The sequence below is a fragment of the Tympanuchus pallidicinctus genome, unplaced genomic scaffold (assembly GCF_026119805.1).
Source record: "Tympanuchus pallidicinctus isolate F22 unplaced genomic scaffold, pur_lepc_1.0 scaffold1, whole genome shotgun sequence".
Classification (NCBI taxonomy): domain Eukaryota; kingdom Metazoa; phylum Chordata; class Aves; order Galliformes; family Phasianidae; genus Tympanuchus; species Tympanuchus pallidicinctus.
Window position 1 is genome coordinate 87,391,097 of NW_026294618.1, and position 23,931 is coordinate 87,415,027.

Sequence of the window (23,931 nt, forward strand, 5' to 3'; positions counted from 1 at the left end):
CCAGTTGCATAGTGAGTTCTAATATTAATATTGTGTGGTCACACACATAACATTCTGTTTTGCAAATTATCTCTTCTTTTCCATGGAATTGCTCATCTAGCCATCAAATGACTGACATAACATCACCTACCAGGTACACACACAAAATCCCAAAGTTAGCCTATAGGAAGTAATCTAGAGAAGAGAGGAAGACATAAGGGATAAATTAAGTTTTAGAATAGAATGCGTGATTCATCTATATCACATTTGATTTGTGTACACAGCAACAGAAAACTCTATTGGCATGAAACTGGTACAACATCATCAATTTTAGGAGATTCAAATATAAGATGTGCAACACTTATTTAGTACACAAACTCTTCCATACATACCAACAGCACTTAGGCAACATGTATAGAGCTCTGCCTCAGTGGCCTCTGAATAGGTCTTCTATTCTGTCTGTAACACTCAGTACGTATTTAGCAACTTTCCATGGGCCACATGAACAAATTTTGCTTAGCATCTTAACTCTTCTGCAAGTTAGCACACGTGTAAATAGGCTTAATCTTTGTATTACTTTGTTTTGATATGGAACTGCTAAGAATTACCATGATCACTATAAGAACAGCATGATCTCAAGATACTAGAACGGGAACTTACAGAATAATGATAAAAAATTGTGCTTTCTTTCTTCAGCACACTTCTCTTGAAAACAAAAAAGTTGCAGCACCTCCCTCTTTTGAAAGTGAAGGACAAACTCTTCTCACAAGAGCACAAGTCACCACTACAACTAAGGACCTTCTGCAAAACCAAAGCAAAAAGGCATGGCTACCACTCCTGAACGAAAGCCCTGCTTGCCAACTGAACAAATGAAGTAAGGGCTTTCACTCCCACCAAACAAATGAGAGCCAGCTTTACTGCATCACACTGATTTATCCTTGCTGTCAGTCCTCATTAGGACACGGTGAAGACAACTATGCAGGGAAAAAAAAAATACTGTAGACCCAATTTTTCCAACAAGATACATTTTTTTTTTTTAGGTTTATAAAAGCACTGTAAGAAAACAAAAAAAAAAATAGCATTCAAAGGGGAAAAAAAAATAACCCACATAACTTGGAAGACAGTATGTTTGTTAAGGTTGTACTTCCTTTTTCATGGTAACAGGTGTTTCCACTTTGAGCAACTGCATTTTTAAAGAATAATATTTTGAGAACAAATGTAAATCAATTCACCTTCACAGTAAGTTTCCTGTTTAATGTAATACTACAAATATTATTAAATACTACAAAAATGCAAACAACAGGAGAACTTACGTCTTTATTCACCCCAGAAGACACAAGTCTCTGTAATTCTACATGTGGGTACAAAAGGTCTAATTTTGTCAAGATCTGAATCTGAGTAAAAGTTTATGCCTCTCTCACAGCTGAGTTTGCTTCCAGATCTCTAGGATGTAAGTTAGCAAAGGGTTAACAGCAAAACACAGCAATTCTACTTCACTCAACCTGACAGCTTGAACCTGATTCAACTTAAGACTATGAGAGTATTTTCACAGATGTGGAAAAAAAAAAAAAACCTGGTCCTAAACTTTAATATAAGAATGCTAAGTCATGTCAAGCCAGGCAGAATTAAATTATTCAGATCATTGTCAGACAGGACTAATACCTCCATTTTTGCATACGGTGTCATAAGCAGTTTGTACAGGGCCCAATATCCTTCAATTTCCTCTGAGACCAAAGAGGTAGTTAAGCATCATTGTGACTGCTTGAAGGCTGTGCTGGTAAGGGGATTAATAATGAATCTTAAACAGACTGCAGCACCTATTTGCAAAGCAAGCTCTGCTTCCTAAAGCACTTGGGGGTCTCATTAGCAATCACCTGTTTCAGTGCAGACCAGAGCCAACTCCCATAGGAAATCAACGCAGCCACTCCTTGCACATAGCTGTGCCTCTACAGGCTTCATGGAAGTTATTTTAACATCCAATCTTTTGGCTTTAAGTCTTTAAGTATTTAAAGGACTTCAGCTTTTTCAAAACCAGGGCAAATGAAAAACAGCAGAATAAATATACAATTATGAAAAAGACAAACCTTTACATGAATCATCCTCAATGGGCTGCTTGAAAGCCGTTATGTCATTGAAAGTGCAAAGAAATAAAACCACTTTATCCTGCTCATTTCGGATTGGAGCAATTTTCACAAAGAACCAGACAGGTGTTCCTGGAAAGAAACATATCGAAAAGTTTGTCATTGGTAGGCACAACAGTAAGTGTGCTAATTTAGATGTTTACACTTCCAAATCAGCCATCTGTAAATGTTACTTTAATGTTTTGGGAGTTTTGCAAACACCTATTAGGAAAAATGACAGAGTAGCTGACAAAAGTGCTAGTTAAATTCTGTGTTCTACCTCTGATTAGCTTTTCAATCTTCAGGAATTGATTGCCTGCTTCTGGGCCTCATCTACAAAGCCAATACACAAACTTATGCAGCACTGTGAAAGCTGATAGAGTCCCATATACATGAAAGGGTGCACACAACACAGTCTCACTGTTTCTGTGCAAGCCTTGCAGACAGGTCAACAGTGCCTAATCCACAGCCATAGTAAGAATCTCAACTCAAGAGCACAGTTGGCTTTAGTTTTCTCTTGGGGGAGCACCAGTCCCTAACAAGCATGTCAGCTCTGGGAGCTCTGGCCTTGCCTGCAAATTCTCCAATGGAAGGGAAATTCTTTGCAAGCTGCTTTTCAGTTTGACTTTTTTCTCAGCTTGCTCAGAATCACTCCAGTGTGAAGCAAGACTCCAATGAATATAGAAGAGAATAAGCCATCAGGACCAGCCCATGTGCTACGGATGGGACTTAAACTGTATTGCATATAGCTATACTTTTTTAACTACTTCAGTAGAAAAACTCCTGGTGAAAACCACTTGAAAGATTAAAGCCTGCACAACATAGAAAAAAATGTTCCCACACAATGACCCTTCAGATGCTGCTGTCAATTTTCCTTAATATCTGTCCAGGCAAATCACTTTGAGGAGAGAAAATGCCAGTCAGACTTGCCTTTCTATATTTCCAGCGGTTCTGCTGAGATTGCTGAAAACTCAGTAGTGACAGCAGTGAAGTTTCATTTAAGAAGACTGTGTCTACCACTCCCATTTCACAGGATTCAGCACATCAGTGTTAGTAGTATTTGAGTATAAGCAGCTTGGGGGGGGGTCAGAAATAAAAGCAGTTGGCTCCTCTATGTCATAGCATCCATTTTTTGAAGGCACCATTATTTTTCTGTGCAGTCTTCAGTCATAAAAAAACGACTAATTGTATATGTTTTCATTTTGTCCCTATGCCCTCACTGAGGATGAAGAAAAAATTCATCCTTGCTTTTGCAGACCTAAAATTTAAGAGCCAAAAAGAAGATTCAAGCTTGCTTGCTGTGAGTAGCATTTTTCTCAGGTTTCCTTTGCGAGCTACATTTGACAGAAAAGTCTACATAAAAGGAACCAGCACAAAATTTGAAAATCAGCAGGTTTCCCATAGAGGAAAGCCAGAACAAGGAGTGTCACAATTAACTTTTGTTACCTGTGTAGGACAGCCTACTACATACAGGGTTATACTGGAAGAATATTTCTTCTCTTTCTTGATCACAGGACCCTCATCTAGACTAGAGATCAGGTTCTCCTTCACGTGAATTACTCAGTGCTTTCACTTGACTACCGCATGGTGTATTTCATGCAACAGTTATAAACAATTAGGGCCACTTGTGTTTCCTGACTGTTAAAGGCTCACAAGGAAACCTGAGGTAGTTCACAACAAGCAAAGGCAGTATTTTTCTTACTATGCTAAAATAACAGAGCATGTTGCTACCCAGTGCCTCATCTGGCTGTCTCCCTCTAAGCTTAGCCATCTGTGCTTAGCCATCTTTTCCTGCCACAGAAAGCCAGGACAACTCCAAGACCTATGGACATCTTCCATAAATGAAGCCTGATTCCCCACTGGGCATGTATAGAACAGGCAGTTTCAAAGCCTGGCTGAGCTTCCGTGCCATATGTACAGCCACTTCTATGAACAGCAGGGTATACAATGCAAGGAGCCCTTCACTGAAAGAGCAGAGAAATCCAAATTGAATTACTGAAAGTCGTTTCTGGAGGAAAAAGTATTCAGGGGTCAGTATCATGGGGGTTTTATTTGTGTTTGGTTTTGTTATGGCTGTTTGGATTGGGTTTTTTTTGTTTGTTTTTAAGAGCAAGTGCACCTGAACAACCCCCTTCAATACAACAAGAAAAACGCTGAATGCAAGAAAAGATTCAGCAGCAGAGTAACTATGGCTTCAAAATCATCGCTAACTTATTAACGAGCTTAGAAGACAATGCTGCAAAAGGACTCAACAGTAATCTTCAAGACAGTAATGCTCCTTATGCTTTCCATTCTCAGGAGCTACTAAAAAACTACCTATCTCCATTTCTTATTGCCTATTTCTTCTTCCCAATTTCACATGGACTGTTCTGAAGCTGATTATATCCATACATTGCTTTTAATTTGACACTTTGGTGACCAGTTACTTTCAATTTTACCTGTTTCAACATATTTCACTAACACTGCAGCTTTTTTGATCAGCCAAGATCACTGTCTACAGCCTGCATGTTCTTGCCTTTTTTTTTTTTTTTCTTAGGGATGCTTTGCCCTTCCCCAAAACACTTTGCATTGTTTTGTTTTCAAGCCACAGGCATTGTCCCACGGGCTGCTCGTAATACTAACCTTCAGAGGCTAAATTATGCATATAACTTCATCTCTGACTCTCACAGACATATCTACTACTACTCTGCTTTGGAAGATGCTGTAACACATAACTGAAACAGAAAGGATGAAGCTCATGTTCTTATTCCAGCTATTTTTTCAAATACCTTGTTATATGCTCCTTGTGACTACGTTACAATACACTGTTGGATGACTTTTCTGACATTATGAGTACAGAAAGAGGAAAGACTTTTCCTGATAACCTGTAGAAGGTTGCTGCAGGGCAAGCTTATAGCAGCAGGGTTCTCACCTTCTGACTCCTTTGAGTCCCACTCCTGTGCAGCATTATTTCTATCAAAACAGAAAAACAAAACTCTTTTTCTCCAGTACCAAGTATAAATCTTTGCCATCTGCCCACTGGCAATGAGAAAGTGAGAAAGAGTCAGCTCTCCTTGCGAGCTAAAAGTAGAAATTTCTGATGACTGTCATTATCTGGGGAGCCTTATCATTTTCAGGGTGCCACATACAGGATATGTTGCAGGTCAAAATGTAAAAATCAAGGTGGAACACACAGTCTGTGTAAATCATCTTCCAGTTTTGCACCTACATAGTAACACAGCAACAGTAGAAATAAGTAGATGAAAAATTCTGCCAGGCTGTCCTATGTGCTTTTCCAATGCTATTCAGAATTTTTACCCCCAATGTGTTCAACAGCTTGTCAGCCTCATCTGGAAATAGGAGACAAGTAGATATAAAACCACAATCATGAGGTGAGAGCTCACAGGGTTGAGATACACGGGCTTTCTGCAGTGCTCTGCAACTAGGAGCTCATTAATAACTGAACTGGGATCTGAACTGTGGGAACACACTGAGAGGTTTAGCCAAGATGTGGCTCTACTCAGCTTTTTTCCTGCATACTGGTTTAATTATCAAAAGAATTTTACTTTTTTAAACATTAAACAGTTTATTTAACTATTAAACAGGAAAGCTTAAAGTATAAACCAGTTATAAATCAGGTCGGAAACCAGAATTTCAACCTCCTTCAGGCAGCCTTCATACTCTTGGTGTCAAAGCGGATGTCCCTGCTCAGCCAGACAATCACTACTAGCAGGAGGCACAGATCAGGCCATTCTAATGAAAAATGGGATTTTCAGATTCAGTCTGTGTGCTGTGCAGGCAGTGAGAGAAACTGAAGTATGTGTTACAGAGCTCTGATAGCAAAACAAGAGTAACTTCCCCTTATGCCTCCTGTGTGTGTTGATGTACAGCCACTCAGAGACTGTTTACCAGCGTTTCCAACAATACATCTACTTTCATTTACATTTTGTGTTCAGTTCTGGCAAAACCTCTCACTGTAAAGTTCAATGAGAATGCCAATGCACAAACAAAGAAGTAAACACTTGTGAGCCATGTTGGCTTCTGTGAGATTTGGAATCGACAGTGAAAGAATCCAGAGTTTGTCTAGTGGCATAGGACCAATCCTGCTAGAAAAGGAACGTCACTTCAAAGCTTGTAGAAAAGCTGTGAGAACAAATGGTAAGAGATTAAATTCTACAACAAACTTCTGACAGTAGCCTGTAGCACCAGCCTACCTTGTGGTACAAAAGTTACATAGCTAATTCCAGAATTAACTGATACAGCTCTTATTGCCTGAGCACAGGACTTAAGACGTTGCCTTGAAGACAAGACTATTTTAAGAGACATGATTCAGGTCCCAGATCTCCTCCAGATTAACACACAGTAAATGTCTCCACATCTTACCATTTCCCATCTGTAAGACAAATACAACTCTCACTTCCCTCTCCTCCCTTCCAGTCCTATGTATTTCAACAGTGACATGTTCACCCCCTGCCAGGAACATCAGCATTTAACATGTGATTTGACTTTGAGGTCCTTCAGAAACTCTAGCGTGAAAGTGAATAAGGCGTTAAAGGTGCATTCCTGCTGCTTCCTGTGAGCATACTGATAACCCTCCTCTCCTGTTTTCTCTCTTGTCAACCAAAAATAGACCATAATGAAAACCAAAATGATTACCCTAAACATGCTCTTGCCCTACATCATAACCCATTTAAACAGGTCAATTTACCACCTGTTTTTCAAAACTACAGAAAGCAAATTGTTTAAATAAAACTGAAATAGTCACTTTTTCTTTCCATAAAGTAGAACGATGAAATAAAAGAACATTGGTTATTCAGCTGATGCCTTCACGATTGTTACTTCAAGTAAGGGCAAGTCTCCTCAAAGCAGTCCAACCTCTGTAGTACTTTGTGTTTCAACCAAGTGGTTATCAACAACTGCCCTGGACATAAACAGTCAAGCAGTAGGGAAATGAAAAGGCTAGAAAGATGTGCTGCGTCTCCAGCAATTGCTCCATGCAGTGATGTGGACAGCAGAACTTCAGTTACATACACAGCACAAATGACCACTACAGTCACCCCTTTTGGAGTTTCACTTATGCCCAAAACTTTATGAGATTGCTTCCTTCTATCACACATAGACCAAATAGTTTGTCCTATATCTAATTAGCACACAAGTTGTTTAGGAAGAATTTGGGAAGTCACTGTACTCACACAGCTTTTAAATTAGAAGCACAGAGGAGTCTTAGGCACTTGCAAGATTAATAGCAATTCTTTTCATAGACTCTGCTTTTTAGTAGAGAGTGTGCACTGAATGAGGCCAAACCAGCTCAGTACATAGAAGCTCACCACCCTGTGCCAATAACAGCAGACATTACATTTCCATCACTTTAAAAAAGATACTGTCTTCATGGTTTCTGTACCCGGGGCTGCTATGTTCTGGCATGTAACGCTTCTAACGGTCAGACTCTTACGTGCTAAGACAAAGAAAATCAGTTTCAGTCCTCAAATGTGAGGCTTCTATGCAAAGTTACCCTATGACTCTGAAACAAACAGTTTAAAATGTTCAGAGCACACACTGCTGCATGGTGCTGATACGGTTTACCTGTTCCTCAGAGAAATCAAGATCAGATAGTGGTTATAAAGGAGGGTACGACACAGGGAAGTTTGAAATCTTCTTTCCATTTACCCCATGTAAAACATTTAATAATTCTTAATAAAATATAAAGAGTACTATTGGAAAGCTTCATTGCACTGCATATGTTTGAGGTAATGACAGCAGGTCTTGTTTTGTAACATGTTTGAAGTCTTTGAAGTCAATGGAAAACATCAGTTTTATGAATCCAAAATACTTTGGTTTGACCTTCCTGAGGGTAACTGAACTCATGTAGATGGATTTCACAGAAGAGAAGATACAGGCGTGCATAATGCTTGACAAGTATGGAGATAGATTTCAGTGGCAGGCTCAGAAGGATACATGCCAGTTTCCAAGGACTCCCTCATTCCTGCTTCCGGACCTATGCAGTGATTTAATTCAGCAGTTATATACCAAAAGTATCCATCTGCAGACACTACAGTCTCAGCACACATAATTTTAAATCGTTTAAACCAATATAAGTTATGAGAAACCCTTTCCTAGCAGTAGGCAATCATCCCCAAAGTGAATTTTGCTCTTTATAAATTAGCATGGGTAGAGTTGTTTTGTTGTTTTTCATTCCGACATTTTTATTTTCTACCTCTGCAGAAAGCACTGGTCCCAGAAACAAGCGCAGGCAAAATCTGCTACATCACTATTTTGGGCTTATTTATTATACTTTAACATCTATGAGTGTCCAAGGGTGGGGGGAGGGAAGGTATGTTTAAAAATTAAATACACAGAAACCCACAAATCTTCATGTTATTCAATGTATTAAGTATTCAAGCACTCAGAAAACCAGAGAATGAATCCCAGTACAAATAGGGAGCAAGGCCCAGCTTCTGGGACTTTCCAAGGTACATATATTATGAGCCGCTGCTTACCAGAACCAATATGCAATTTGCAAAAGAATTACCTATGGCTCATCCCTTGGATGCTGCTTCCACTGGCCTCACCTTTCTCTAAAAGAAAATCCCTGAGGGAGAAAAAAAAAAGAAAAAAAAAAAAAAACCCAAGAGCTGGCTCTGCAGCACCACTGCACTGCGAACACCTTTACCCAAACAGAGACCTCCTGAAGTCTGTACGCAGTTCATAGTTTCACAGACTCTCCTGCATAGCTGGAAATTAAGACAAGAGTCCAGTACATTAGCTATGAAATGTTCTTTTTCATCAGCCTGCTCTGCTATTCAAGTCTGTATTCCATTTAGCTCTTAGCCCACTTCTGATGCTCTTCCACAGAAGCATGATTAAATACAGCATAGGGAAGGGAGTTATATTTCTAACAGGCATCACTTCTTCAGAGGCAGGTGGAAGCAAATAAATTTGCGCACACGCAAAAATATACTTTAGCACTAATGGCAGCAAGTACATCTAGAAGAAGCCTGCTTTGGCACTGCTTGTAGGAAACAAGTCTAAGTTTAATTTACTGAGACGTTTTTATTTATCAGGCTTAGTGTAAAGAATAACAGCCAAACAAATGACTTTAAAAGTCTCCTGAGAAATGAGACTTTTAAAGTTGCATCAGTTCAAATCAGCTAAGATGTGACCGAGATTAGGTGCAAAACGTTGTCTAAAATATCAGCCTGTATCCCTCCTTAGGGTAATTAGCAGAACTCCACTGATTTCATTGAGATTTAGAGTTGTTTTCATTTTCCCATTACATAAACAATACTACCAGCATTGCTGGACACTCACATTTAATCAAACAATGGAACTGAAGCTCTCACATGAAATTATTGTCAATGTATGTGTTGTTGTTTTGCTGTCTAGATTAAAGAAAACTTTCACTGTGCCTCCTTCCAGGAATGATCATGAACTGCCACTGACTGCAATGGAATGGCACCAGAGCAACAACGACAAAAATTTGGTGCCTGTTCACCTGCTTGCTACAATTGCCTCCAATTATCCTGAAGGAGCTCTACATTTCTAGGAAGAAATTTGTCTAGAGAATAAAAGCAATCATCACATTTCTGCTAAGTAAATCAAGGGCCTGGCTTATCAAACACAAGGACCCATCAAACCTGCATTGCATCTTAACTTTAAGTTCTCAAAAGAGTGGGGATAATCACTATTGGGCAGAGGAGGAGGACTAGACAGAGACAGGAGACCAGAATAGAGAATATCCACAAATGCAAAAATGAAGACAGAAAACTGCATCCTTCCTTTGAATAATACAGCCTATGTTGCTTTTAGAGTGAGCTTCAATGAAACTTGTGGACATACTGTACCTTCCATCATCCTGATGGCATATTTGTTTAGCACAACCATGTAAACATTGGAACTCAGTACAAAAATGTCAAAAATGCTTGTCCTAGGTAGAGGTTAGGCGACTGCAAGAACAACAGAGGCAGCAGTCCGAGCGTTAAATGACTGGAACACAAGACAATATTTTCCATGATGAGATTTTTCTCAGAATAAGCCACAGGGACTTTCATTTTTTTGTATTTCTCAGTCACAGCCCTCTAGTGCTTTTAGGCAGTTTCCCTAACAGTAGTTAAGGTACCTTTAAAGCTACAAATCCAACAAACATAAGAGCACTGTGTTTTGTTAAACTCAAAAGTAAGCTCTGTGCTTTTTCCCATGACTGTGACCCTCCATGAGCACAGAAGAACCATTGCAGCCTTGCTTTTTGGCATGTCGCATAACACAACTTCTGCACAGCTGGACTTTGTTCTAGGCTGCCTCTCCTCAGGGGAACTGCACAGCAGGGCAGGAAGCATTCCTCACTCCACAGTTACCTTGCTTTAAATCTGCATGAAAGACAGAGAGGCCCCAGGCTGTACTACAGGCCATATGCTGCAGTGATGACAGAAGAGTAGCTGCAGAGCCTCTTGGTGCCAAATTGCTGTTAACTAAGAGAAACTTCCACACCATCCTAGATCCCAAACCACAGTTTATTTACTTGGCTTTAGATGCACAGAGATAAGCTGCACATGTCCCTGTGGTCACTAACCGAGCTAGGAACTGAAATCATCTTTAAGAAATAGGCAAACATTGGAGGCAGATAACACCAGAAGGCATGAAGCACAAAGCCTCATCCAGACAGCACATGAAGCTTCTCTAGCACAGCAAAGTTGTGCTCCAGTAAGGCCCTGAGCAACAGCATCATGTCAGAGGTCATGATGCTTTGAACAGGCTAAAAAGAAATGAAAAAGACTAGAGAGAAATGAATACAAAAAAATCTCTTAAAGAGGTTTTTTCTTCCCCCCCGAAGCACTGACAAAAACCAATTCCATGTACTTTGGCACCACCAATTCTAACAAGGACAAATTCTGATATAAAACAAGCAGCTCCACACATCAGCTCTAGCACACAACTATTATCTTTTTAGCTCTTCTTAAGTCCCTGTTCTCTTTCCAAGCTCCAACAGCCAGAACTAGTGGGTCATTTCAACAGGAACAGCAATGGCTACACACATAAATGTAGGATGATCACCTTTTCCCAGAAAGCTGGCCCTTCTAATGAAAAATAAATCAGCATTAAGGTTAACTGTCAAAAAATTGCATCATAGCAGCTCATGTTATGCTTTGTGTTTAGAGCTCCCCATGCCCACCAGTGCAGAATTGATCGAAGCACTCATCATAGCTGTAATGGGAAGAAGCTACTCACAGGATGCTTCTGCAAGGTACCTTTCTTCCACGGTTAGAAGGCAAAATTGTTAAACACAAAATGGAAGTGACAGAACAGTCTTTTTACTTGACACTTGGTCAATCTGAAGACATCAGTGTATCTGCACTTCAGGTTACTTTTGGTAAATAAAAATAGCTGTGCCATGACACACTCAGGGTAGAGCAACAAATTTTGGGCAAGTAGTTCATCTGCTAACACACAGAGTTACAGACAGACTAAAATTTCTAGCAAGAAAAGAAAAAATAATCATACTATGATTAAGAAGCAGTTTTGTCCAAGATATTAGGAAGTAGTCTAGCTTCTAAAACAAAAGACTGGATCTTTTTACTATAAAGCTACATCTAAATCCTGTTTTTGCTACATCAAATTTAAAAAGAAAAAAAAATTAAAAGCATTCTCTGTAAGAAAAAACATTTGCATAAACCTAGCTTGGGCACTAACATTGCTAATGAAAAGAACGTTGGCATCACACACAAATTGCTCTAAACATCAGAATGAATTAGAGCTTCCTCTGCTTCCACCAGTGGCTTTCATCTCTAATGTTCTCCTCTCTGTCTTGTAGATCTGTCAGCAGAACCAGGGCTTATTTAACCCTACATAAAATACAGTACTCCAGGATGGCAGACTTGCAAATTATGTAATGATTTAAAATAGTTCTACACACCTACATTAATGAACAAACAACTACTTACTGTTCTTCTTGTACATCAGGATTTCAAAGGAATTCATCTCATAGTTCTCAAACGTCTGCCGGACTTTGTCAATTGTATCTTTGTCTGTCAGCTCTCCATACATAAAACTGCAAAGAAAGCAAGGAATTCAAGTCAGATACTAAACAAAGACACTACACCATTTATTCACAGTGCGAAAAGGACCTATTTAGAAACAGCTCTTCTTTGATTTTATTTCACCTGGAAAGCAAATTTGACAGTAGCAGCCCCAAGAGACAAAAGAGAGAATGGAGATGAACAGACTACTGTTTTCCTCAAGCAACAAGCACAACACTACAAGCTATTTAACAAAAAATAAATCTGTTCTCAAATACCTGCAGGTGCTGCTTTTTTGCATAACTTCTGCTCTGTGATATCCTGATAGCTTGCAAAATCCATCGTTGCTGTACACAATAGGCCAATCCACTATCTGGGCATTGCCCAAGACAAAATTAGTATCTGTTTGAAAGAACACATCAGTTAGACATCAGACAAGACTATGGTTGCATCAGCAGAAATACTTATCCAAATACTCATCCAAACTGCAGTGCCTCCATTCCTGCAGTTTTTTCCCAGTAGACAACAGGAGTATTCCCTGTTTTAAGTAACTTGTTAGTTTAAGATTTTAAGATAAATTTATTTAATTACTCAGGCAAAGCTGAAGAAGGTGGTTTTACACAAATGAAACTCACAATGTTAAGCAGGTAAAATTCATTCCTTGACTAAGGACAGATTCATTAAGCTGCTTCCCTCTGTGCCGCACATACTGATCCACCATGACACTCAATTTGGATGAGAAGCCTCAAGACAGCCAAAACAGCTTGAGCAGTTATTTCTCATCTGAACACAGACTCAGTGGCTCCTGTCGATACAGCCTTCACTGCTGACCACACAAGTTCTATTACTCCCTGTGTGACGTGTATGGCACAGCTCTACAAACAAGACACCAGACAACTAGTTTTAGTACTTACACCAGCAGAAAGATGTTTCTGTTCACTGTACAAGCTAGAATGAGTTTCAACCACTAAGAAAAAAATTGAATGGGATTCAAACTTCCATTCTCGTTGGATCTTTGCACGCTATATTTCTATGATTAATAACTCATTTGAACAAAGAATATACTTAATGCCAGGCCTAGGCCTTGTTTCTCTGCTGTTTTGGCTCTTTGGCCTTCAGCTATCTGTGTAAATGCCAAGACAGAGAGCAATGCTTATGACAGGACACTGATAGATGGGAGAGTCCAGTGGCTCCTTTTCACAGCTTCAAAGACTCTCTGGCTTAGAAGTTAGAGGAAGTCTTAGGCAGCTACATGAGATAAGGGCATCCATGTTGAAGGGGACGCTCTAAGGGAGTTCACTATGCTGTCTCCTTTACAGGATCTAAACACCAGCTGCTTAAATATACATAGCAGTCCTTAATGGTACCTGCAACCAAGAGACACAAACAGGACATTTTACCTATTACTTGCAAAGGCTTTGGTTTCTTTTAACTTCCCGTTTCAAAATTTTTTGTCCTTTTGCAAACTTCAAGTGGGTTTAAATAAAACATTCCTGTAGCTATCTAAATCCATTGCCCAATCCCATGAGCAAGATTAAGTGTATCTTTATACACTCTTTGGAAAGAAATATACCAGTAGTATAACTTCAGGACATTTTAACTGCTTTGTTTCTCAGTCTCTTCTAAATACCATGGTTTTTACTTGGTTCAAGTACTTTGTTCCAGAAACAATACATGTCTTTTACCCTTCCTATGAATAAGTAAGCCAAGTCATTTCTCTTTGCTAAAGCAAGTGCTTTTGAGTGTCTATTATAAACAGTGGATTGCACTGTCTTAACATATTTTTATATTTTCATCAGAAATTACAATAAGTATGCAAATATGAAATTCAAGTCGCGTTCTGCCCTGATGTGGACTGTGTTATTTCAAGCATTTATTCCTTCTCACCATCTTCCCCTTCTGAAAAGGTAACAGCACCCTTCAGTTCTTCAAGAACTCATTGAAAAACTTCTATGAACTTTCTTTCCATACTTAAACCTCAACATTTTCTTCAGATAAATAATGTCAGGTTTTTTCACTAAAAGCTATATAGTGAACTTTTCTGATGGCTGTCACTGCTCAGATGTTACTTTTACCTACACCTCCAAAGCACCCATGGTGGATAGTGTTCTTATCTTATCCTCTTTTTACAGGTAAAAGCAAGGCACCAAGCCCACATAGGGATGTAAGCACTGAAAGGCAAGACTGCTACAAGCCCAGCTCTCAATGATCTAAGAGATAGAAGCTCTAGGAGTAGTGCTGGTGATAGAAGTAAGAAACATTAGCACAGCAAACAGCACCCTGCCCAAGCTATGCTATAGAAAGCATCATTTAAAAAAAAAAAAAAAAAAAGGTATATTTTTATTTTAAAGCTGGGGATTTTCCTCTTACTATGCCTAGTAATTCAAACGTAAGCCCAACTCTCGCATACAATACCACAGGTTCTTAGCCATTAGTACTGGAGCTAAAAAAATCATATTCTCACTTGCCTACTTCTTGGGTTAATGAAAGCTGATTTTTTTTTTTGACCAGAAGAGCTTCCAAAGGATGCTTAAAAAACATACACATATTTCCCTCCCTCCTGACAGCTTTGTCATTTGGGTGTTTATCCTAGGAGATGTGAATCATAGAATCACTAAGGTTGCTAAACACATCCGAGATCATCCAGTCCGACATACCACCAATACTTCCCCACTAAAACATGTCCCTCAGTACCACATCTAAAAGTTTCACGAACACCTCCAGAGACAGTGACTCAACCACCTCTCCAGGCAGCCCATTCCAGCACATGACCACTTTTTCAGAGAAGAAATTTTTCCTAATATCCAACTTGAGCATCCTCTAAGGAGCTACCCCTGAGCACCACGAAAGCTCAGTTTTCATTTCAGCTCCTGAATGACTTTTCTACTTATCAAGCCACTGCCAACACCCTCGACATACAATGTCTTCAAGTCAGCGTGGATTGGTTGTTGTATTTTACACATTCCTATCAGGCAGTACTATTAGTGTAATGAGCCCTCTCATGGAGGTGGGGGTAAAATGCTACATCTGATAATCCAGGTTGGGTTGGGAGATGAGTTATAACCACACTTGTAGATCTTTATGTACTTTCAAAGCTTCAATGATGAAAACACGAGCATCTATCAATTCAAGGAGCAAGTCAGAGGTTTTCAGGATCCCACTGCTCTGTAAGTCTGACTTCTAGCAAGTTCCCACTTCATGCACCTTGACCTATTGTCTACGATACATAGCTTTGCCCCAGTCACACGGAAAGAAAATACTGAAGCTGGACCCATTCCCTGGAGTTAACACCATAACCCTGACTAGGCTTTCAGTTTGTTCCTCCAGCTCCATCACTGAGCTTTTAGTGCTCATCCTCAGTTTGGACTGACACCCAAAAAACGCCCTGCAGAGACCAGCAGTCGGGAACTCTCCATGTAGCTGAAAGCCTCTGGAGACGTTGTTTCTTGCACTACACAGTAAAGGAGGGGTCTCACAAACAAATAAGAAATTCTTTACAGCTGCTCATTCATCTTTTCCAGACCTCTTTAAAGACAAAACATTACAAAGCAGATTCTGTGCCTATGTGGAGAACACACCTGCATTTCTCCTCAGACAATGGTGTTTCACCTCTTCAAACACTGGAGAGACACAGCATAACTCCCACTTATAACTCCTTTGCATAGTTTATTCTGACAGATAACCCGGAGGTAGAAGGGCTGTTCTCATTGCTATCATTGGCATTCAATTGCACTGACGTCCCTGACAATGTGCTGCTTGGAGACAGCTCATAATCTGTTCAACAATTGTTTCTAACATAAGAAAATATTAAACATCCACTGAGGCAAGTACTGCCTTTCCATCTGCAGGGACACAGGGTCCCAGAGGCCAAGAAACAGCTGTGGCTGTGTTGCACAACAAGCACAAGTGATGCTCTGGTGAACTCTTTGAGCACTTCAGAGCAAAACTCTTGCGGACTCACAAATGGGTCAACATGGGCAGGACAGGGGCTGGGCACAGGAGGACTGCAAAGAAGAAATACACTACCAAATTCTCTTCAAAGACAGGGGATAAAACAGGCAAGTGATAGATGCAGTATTCAAACTATTAAGTGATTGAGGTGCCTCTCTGATAGGACTCGAAGGACTCCCTTACCAGGAAATCGATTTCTAACACAATATCAATTGGGTTAGTGGCATTGGCCAGCCCAAGGAGAAGCTATACGCCTCACTGTCACCGCTTATTGGCTCCAAGAAGAGTTGAGCTAGGGGCTGGAGAGTCTGAGCTCATATGAAGAAGACTTAGAGTCTGGCTTGTGCTGTTTGGCAGAGTCTGAGAAGACACAGAAATATATAGATATGCAGCACAAAGCATCTCTTGCTGCAGAAACACAAGCAAGAGCAGCCACACCTCAAAGGCAGCACAATTACTGGCAGGAGGAAGGAGGGATGCTCTGAACTCTGGCTACTTTGTGAAAAGCCATGCTTCACAACTTCAACCTGCATTTCCCCTAGTCAGTTCTGTTCATTGAAGTATATCCCCATATCAGCTTTTACACACACAAACATCGAGCTGTTTCGGATTATTACTTTAAACTAGTCACTGCTGCTTTAAAGAACAAGAAAAGCAATTTAACTCTTTCCACTATGTAAGAATGGATTTTGCTCAGTCACAGAAACCAGTGGTTTTCTCTAATCACAAAATACATCATCACAGAAGAATCAGAAAAGGTCCTTCTGAATAAAACAGCTCCTTTACCAACAATGACAGCAAGTCTCCAGAATACCCAGCTTCACCAAAATTGCTACCTACAGAACTGCACTGCTAAGTACATTAATGGAAACTACCCATCAGCTCAAACTTCCAACCAATCTGAGAACAAGAAGCATATCACAGATGCAGCTGGTCGAGACTGGCACATTTAGGAGAGGTAAGAGCACAAACCACTACCTCAGAACTGAAAGAAAGGCTTAGTAAAATACTTGGTAAAAGACTGTGGATAGAGCTCCTTAGCTACTGTGCATAAAGCAGCTTAGGAGTAAGTACAGGGGACAAGTGAGTTTACAAACAATTGAGTTTACAAACTCATGACTTGCATCACAAGTAGTATCATTTAGATATGGGAAAGAAAGAAGTTGGTTTCATTTCTGGTAAGGAACCCAATGCAGATGTTGTTCATAAGGACACCTCTCAAAACTACTACAGTCGTACAGCTCATACGGTAGTTTCACTTCAACAACTTGCAAAGGATAGGTATGTACGTACCATCCCTGGTTAAACTGTTCAAATGTAACTTCCGAGATCAAAATACGGCTCCAAAATGTTACAAGTCAAACTGAAAATAATTTCAACTGCCTATTCAACCCTTTCTTTGCACTTGTATGATTCAAGGCTCACACCTCAGGGAGAAGTACACAGGAATCAACCACATTTGCATTAAACACAAGGGCTCTCTGTTCAAAGAACATACAAAGCTGCTGAGAGGACCAAAAGCCTATTCACATCATGGAATAAAAGTCATAGGGCAAAACTCTGCTCTTCCACCCACCTCTCCTATGGAAGTCAATGGTTTTACATGGATACGTACACCTTTCACTACCTCCTAGCACTCATTCTTGGAGGTGGAATGCATTCGTTTTTAAATATTTTATTTTTAAAAAACTTGATTTCCTGATGGAATGATGATACAGTGGCCTCAAAACTGTATATCCTTAACATTGAGAACAAATCATTTTAATCTGTAGCCTCACTTAAATGCAAAACAACACATTACAAAGGACTAGGGATCGGTTCATTTGGGCTTACATGTTTCACAGATATTTTGCATAAAAAATATTTATTCTACAGAAACAATAAGGGATTTGGAAGCTCTTTGGCTGTTAGAACACAAAATCCACTAATGTACACATGACATTGCTCTATTCAAACATGACTTACACTGTACGCAAAGCGTTCTGCAAGTATGGGCTGAAAGGAATTATTAAAAACTGTATTTCATCATAGGTAGCACAAATAATTACAACGACACCTTCAAGTGAATCAGTTTGAATCTTTGTAGAAGATGATTCCACCAGCGGTGTAGATAAAAGCTACTGGTTCCATCTCAGAATGTGTTACAATGCATTATGATAGTATCTATTTTACTGTGGCCTCTATCATGAATAAATTTTCAGTGGAAAAGAATAAAACACCCTACCAACATTAGAAGCTGTAAAGTCTTCGTAATTATCTGCATTTTAAAAAATAAAATAGAAATTAGAACAGAAAAATGGCACATGAATAGCTGAAATGGGAAGTGCACAGAAGCCATCATCCATAATTAATGGTACACTGTTCTGTGCCTATCTCTGCAGTGCCGACCATACTGAAAAATTTAAAAAACAGACATCCAGACAAAAGTGATGTCACCAGGAGATAATTCTCAGAAATTAGAAAGCTCATTGGCTGGACAAGTCGTACATTGCACCATTCTTAACAAAGGCCAAAAACGCTTTAACAGTGAGACTTCATTTAACTGGCCAGGTTGTTTTTTCCTCCTAGGCAGGAAAAAGAATGATTTAGTTGCATCAATTATGTGGGTCTTCCATCAGTTTAAGAAAGCCATTTGATTTACTGATTATAGCTATAGCCATCAAGAGCCTTAAAAGCATTTGACAAGACCCAACTCCTGTTTGACTTTTAGCTATATAACTTACAGAAATGCATTAACAAATTCTCCAATGAATGAGTTTCACTAAGATTTGTTTTACAACCTCGTTCTAGGATTTAATGGAGAAATGGATTGATATGTTGAATGATCACAGTAGAACATCTTGAGCTTTCAGAACATTAATTTTAAAACACATCATCTATCATCTTTGCCTTGTCCTTCTTTTTTTCTATCTATAAAAGTAATTTTAAGAAAATCAGGTTGTAAATGCATTTCTAAACGCGTAAAGACGCAAACACAAATTTGGCTTTGTTAGAGCCAGCAAAGAAACATTTTAAACTCAACTCAAGTGACAGCAAGGAATAAAAACTGTCAGTAATCAATTGACATTCTGATATAGTGACCAGTTGTACAAAAAGCACTCCATAGCTGGTAGCTTAAAAAAAGCAGGGAAGTCAGGAAGAAATAAGCCCCTTTCTTTTGTTTTCTTCTTCACTTGGTTAAACATCCTTAACACAGCCTACAAGATGTTCCCTTGTGCTTTTGAAGGCCTGCTGCTGGTGTGCCTAAATACGTTGTATTAACCAGTGCCAACAGACCTACATTCATGTGTGGTCTTGCAGCAGCAGATACAAGAAGGCACAAACTCAAGTGCAATCGTTGGGTGCCAGATGTGTTGAGGGTAACATTTACCTTGCTTTGCACAGGACCAGTCACAGTAATGGCAAGAGAAGCAACATCTTCAGCTACCATTTTTGTAAACATAACACCACCTTATTACCTACCCAGCCAGCAGTTTTGCATGCACTTTTGGTAAGGCTTTGTCAAACAGCCTTTCACACAAGGTAAGAGTATTTTCCAGGCCACATCCACTGTGATCTCTTTTTAATGTTGAAATTAACCCACTCCAGTCAGGAAGACGGATGATCAGGCTTGACAGCATGCTGGAGAAAAGCTCCTGGGCATCTGCTCCAGGCTTTCAAATCAGCTCATTTGGGAGCCTTAAGAATTAGGATAGCTTACCCCAGCCATCTCAGTTCATAAGGAGTACTTTAATAATGCTCTTTCTCATGCACAGTTAAGTTCATCCATTTCACCACTTTCATCTACAACGGTCACTAAAATACATTCCCCTATTCAACAGAACCATACCAGCTCACACTTGGATGTAATTTACCTGCAGCTCAAGGCTTCTGTGCCCAGCTTTGCTTGAAGACTCATTGTAAATTAAGGAAATTTGAAAGCTGGGCAGGAAACCAACAGTATTCTATCAAAAGGAAACAAGAAAAGTATACTCCACCCCAGAAACATGTTTGCTTATTTTAGCAACAGTCCTGTTGTCAGTATGAAAATACTTGATGACTGATGCTGTTTACTAAAGGAGTTGCAGCAGTACAAGGCGGCCCAACGATGCCCAGGATCTGATCACCCTGAGCACATCTCAGAGGAGCAATGCAGAACCTGTCATGTTCATACACGCATGCCCTTCCAAGTGCAACAGCTCTGTAGTCTAAAAGTGAATAGACTGACAACTCTCAACAGTAAATCCTACCCTTGGGGAAACATACTATACTGCTTCTAGAGCCAAACAGGACTGGCTGCAGCCATGCCTGTCTCCAGACCCACACGGCTCGCTGTTCTAGGTTCTTAAGTGAAGACAGGCAAAGCAGGACAATCAGTAGCACCATAAGGATCCTCTTACGGTAATGCAAACGTTTAATGTAAAAGAACATCTTATTAAAGTGCAAAAATATGAAAATAAACCTCTGCGCAGTCCTTCGTTCTGTGATAGATTCCTTCTCATTTGTCTCCTGCAGAACACAGAAACAGGTTGTTCAGTTCCAGAGATGTTTATAATGAAGTTAAGTTCTCTCCTGGGTTTCGGGCAACGGTACAAGGTTAGCAGGCCCAGGTTACAGAATGCTTATTTTATTAGGAACTTCATCATCTCCAATGGAAGGAAGGTGATAAATCACAAAAATGCCTGTTATTCTCAGGATTTGTGTCTCTGAGGGTGCTTTTTCTTTCCCTCTACACTGGACTCACTGCATTCTCCATCAGAGGGTGCAGGTCTGTTTCTACATCTCATCTCTCCTTAGGGCGCTCCCAGGGCAAACAAGACTAAACTCAGATTAGCTTTATGCCACCAAGCTTCCATTTTTCCCTCCTTGTTTCATCAATAAATCAGAAAAGTATCTGTGACTGAAATTCTTAAGCCATTCAAACACAGGACTTATTTTTGCCATTTTTACACAAACTAAATTCTCACGCACCAAGGAAGGGCTGGAGAATCCAGCTGATATTTACCTAAACATAGAAGTATTTTTGCCTTCAGCTATTGATAAAGCATTAAAATATCACAGGACCCGTTTCCTCTCTAACATACTGCACCATTTGAATTTGGTGCCTTGGCCATGAACCAACATTATAACTGTTATCGTTATGGTGCCTTTACACTGGGGCTATACTACATTACCTGGGAAAAACATTAATATCACATTAGCAGTAACCAGCAGAGACTAGTGATTCTTTACATACTGCACTGTTTTACAGCACGGGCTCATTTTCTATCCCATTGGGTGTTTGAGTCTTTAAATATTTCAATGCTTCAAACAAATTTTTGCCATCCAAGCACTACATGCAACATTTATTATTCTAGCTCTACATGTCTACTTCAGAAGCATGGCTTTTAAACATTAAATACAAACAAGAAGGATTACATCAGTGTCCCACGTCCTTAAGTTTTTCCTCCGGACTTCCAACTGGAAGGAATCTGGAGACAAAAGGTCTTCTTGTGAGAAGAAATCAAAGAGGACCACATGCAGTCCACAGTTCCAGGCTGATGATACTATATATTCTTTCCCATATGTGCTATATCAATCCTATAGAGATTCTCAATTCCTTTTCTACTCCAGCGTGTGGAATTTGCAGCTTATAACCCTAGCATAGCTATTCAGGCTGGCATTTAGTCAATGAGAACCTGTCTTAATTGATTTGTAACCCAAGAAGAAACTCCTAGAATTATTAAGAAGACCATTCAGACCAATGGAGCTTGAGGTGGATCTCGCTGCAGGTAGTGTGATCCGAATGTCAGAAAAATACTAAGCCTGAAGGAAAGGCCCTGAACTTGTATGCCCAAGTACACTGCCATTAACTTTAGCCATTGAAGGTGCATCAGCTCACCAATATCACACTAAAAGTGAAAGGCTGTCCAAAGAATTACTTGTTAAATTGCTGTTTAAAAGTGGCATAATTAGTGCTATCCTTAGAGTAGTGTTTTCAAAAGAGGTTGTATGCCAATTACTGAGCTACTGCCACAAAGCCTCTTTCCCTGAGATAACCCTCTCAATATAACTCAAAGCCAGAACATGTTTTTCTCAGTTTACCTGTGACTATAGCTGCACATCAAACCCAAGTATCTTTAAATGGAGCACTTCTTCAGTATCTATTTCAGTTCTACAACCAAATTCCTCTCCTTTCAAAGGGAATCCTCCACAAATTAGGAACATTCCTATACATGTATTAATTCAATATCTGCTGGCGCTACTTAGCTTGCTTGCAGGAGCCAGCAAATACAGTTTGACAAGAAGCCTAACATTTATTTGGAAAATCCCAAATAGCCCAGAGAGTTTCCTTGTGGGTCACATTAGTATCCAATCAAACAAAACTGAGAAGGGGAAACCAAACCTCAAAGTAGGCACTACAGGTTTAAGTGTTTGTGCTGTGGGCATCCCAAAGCATCTTGAAGGCAGGCAGGCTGGCCAAGGAGAGGCAGGCATAAGGTGTCGGGATGTTTCCATGCTGCTCCCCCATTGGACAACACTGCCCTGCCAGATGAGGAGAAATGAGACCCAGCCCTCATCTCCTCACAGAGATGGACGTCAGAAGAGGTTGACGGCCTCACGGTAGAACTGAATCACACAGCATTTATATGTGACAGCATCACATCACAGCAGTGATGTGAGAAGACTCAGGCTTCTGAAATTGAGTCACTTCCCAAAGATTCCTCTAATATCTCTGCACCGTGCATCACTTCCTAAAAGGCTTCATCTAGAAGCCTGTATTTACGGCAGCCCTCGGGACTTGCCGAGCATTTGGAAATTGCGTGCCGTCATTTTACCTGTGCTGTCCAGCACCACACTGTGACGACACATTCTAAACAAAGGGGGAAAAACAGGAAGAAACAGAGCAAAGCCCCTGCTGCAAGATCCCCTCCGTCTCCAAGCCTCACGCGATTTATAGCACCAAGGTCTTGGCACAGAAAGCCATCAGAGAAATTCAGCGTTCAGTGGAGAAAATTATTCACAAACTCAGACAGTTCCGAGAAAAGCCTTAGCTAGACGCTGTTAGGAGATTAGAGGAGCAGCATGAATCTGATGAGATGTTAACATTTCAGTTTTTAAGAAGAGAACAGCATTCTCCGAGGGAATGGGCAGTGCTTACTGGAGGGAGAATGCAGCTTCCAACCTCTTCTGTAGGAAAGTTGCTGAGAAAAACAAACTATGGAAATCCCTCACCATTCTGTGTGAAGACATGTTCTTATCAAAGATGGTGTTTTGTTTTGGTTTGTTGTTTTTTTTTTTTTCCTCAGTAACATCTCCTAATTGAAAATAATTGAAAATCATTCTTGGGATAATTTGGGTTTTTAGCTGCTTATCAACAGGGTTAATTGCCTTTGCCTTTTCGGAACAAACCGTCTGGTTTTTAATTAATTAAATCATCTCACCTCGTCTTCAAAAGGAACTCGACCCGCATATTCTCAGTCACGCGGGAAGTTCTTAATCCCCAAAGTAACCCACCGAGGTCCACGGAAGATGGCACGACTCCGAGCTGTGAGAAACCCAGTCCTGCCCAGGTGGCAGCAGATTCCCAGCCCCCCCGCACGGCTGCAAGGAGCAGCTTTTGCTAAGTCTCGAAGTGAAAGAATCTGGGTAACGCTAACGCACATTTGCACGCAGTTGTGAAATGCGAGGCGCTTCCCACTCCACAATTTTCCTAGAGAAAGACCTGGCTACAGTTAGCTATGAGAGGAAAAAAAATAACAAAAACCCGGCACTGCCCACCTTCAGCCCTCAAAATGGCAAACTCCCTCCCCACTTGGGAGGCATCTTCCCACTCGCTCCGGGCTCTGCCCTCCCGGAGACCCCGCAGCTCCTCTCGCACGGCGCCCCCCGGGCCGCCTCCCGCCCGCGGTCTCTCCCCACAGCGGGCACAG

General features: G+C 40.3%; 1 protein-coding gene across 5 annotated transcripts in view; it reads right to left on the reverse strand.

The window, feature by feature from the left end:
- The window catches only part of KCNH1 (potassium voltage-gated channel subfamily H member 1), a 179,284-nt gene that overhangs the window by 154,978 nt on the left and 375 nt on the right, over positions 1-23,931 (reverse strand). For all 5 annotated transcript variants that reach the window (XR_008207123.1, XM_052684355.1, XM_052684357.1 and 2 more), the window contains exons 2-4: positions 12,367-12,490; positions 12,014-12,120; positions 2,064-2,192 (exon numbers count right to left, since the gene is read on the reverse strand). Coding sequence is in view for 4 of the 5 variants with exons in the window: in XM_052684355.1 (XP_052540315.1) it covers positions 2,064-2,192; positions 12,014-12,120; positions 12,367-12,490 (360 nt within the window). In the remaining variant the exon portion in view is untranslated. The remainder of the gene's footprint in view (positions 1-2,063; positions 2,193-12,013; positions 12,121-12,366; positions 12,491-23,931) is intronic.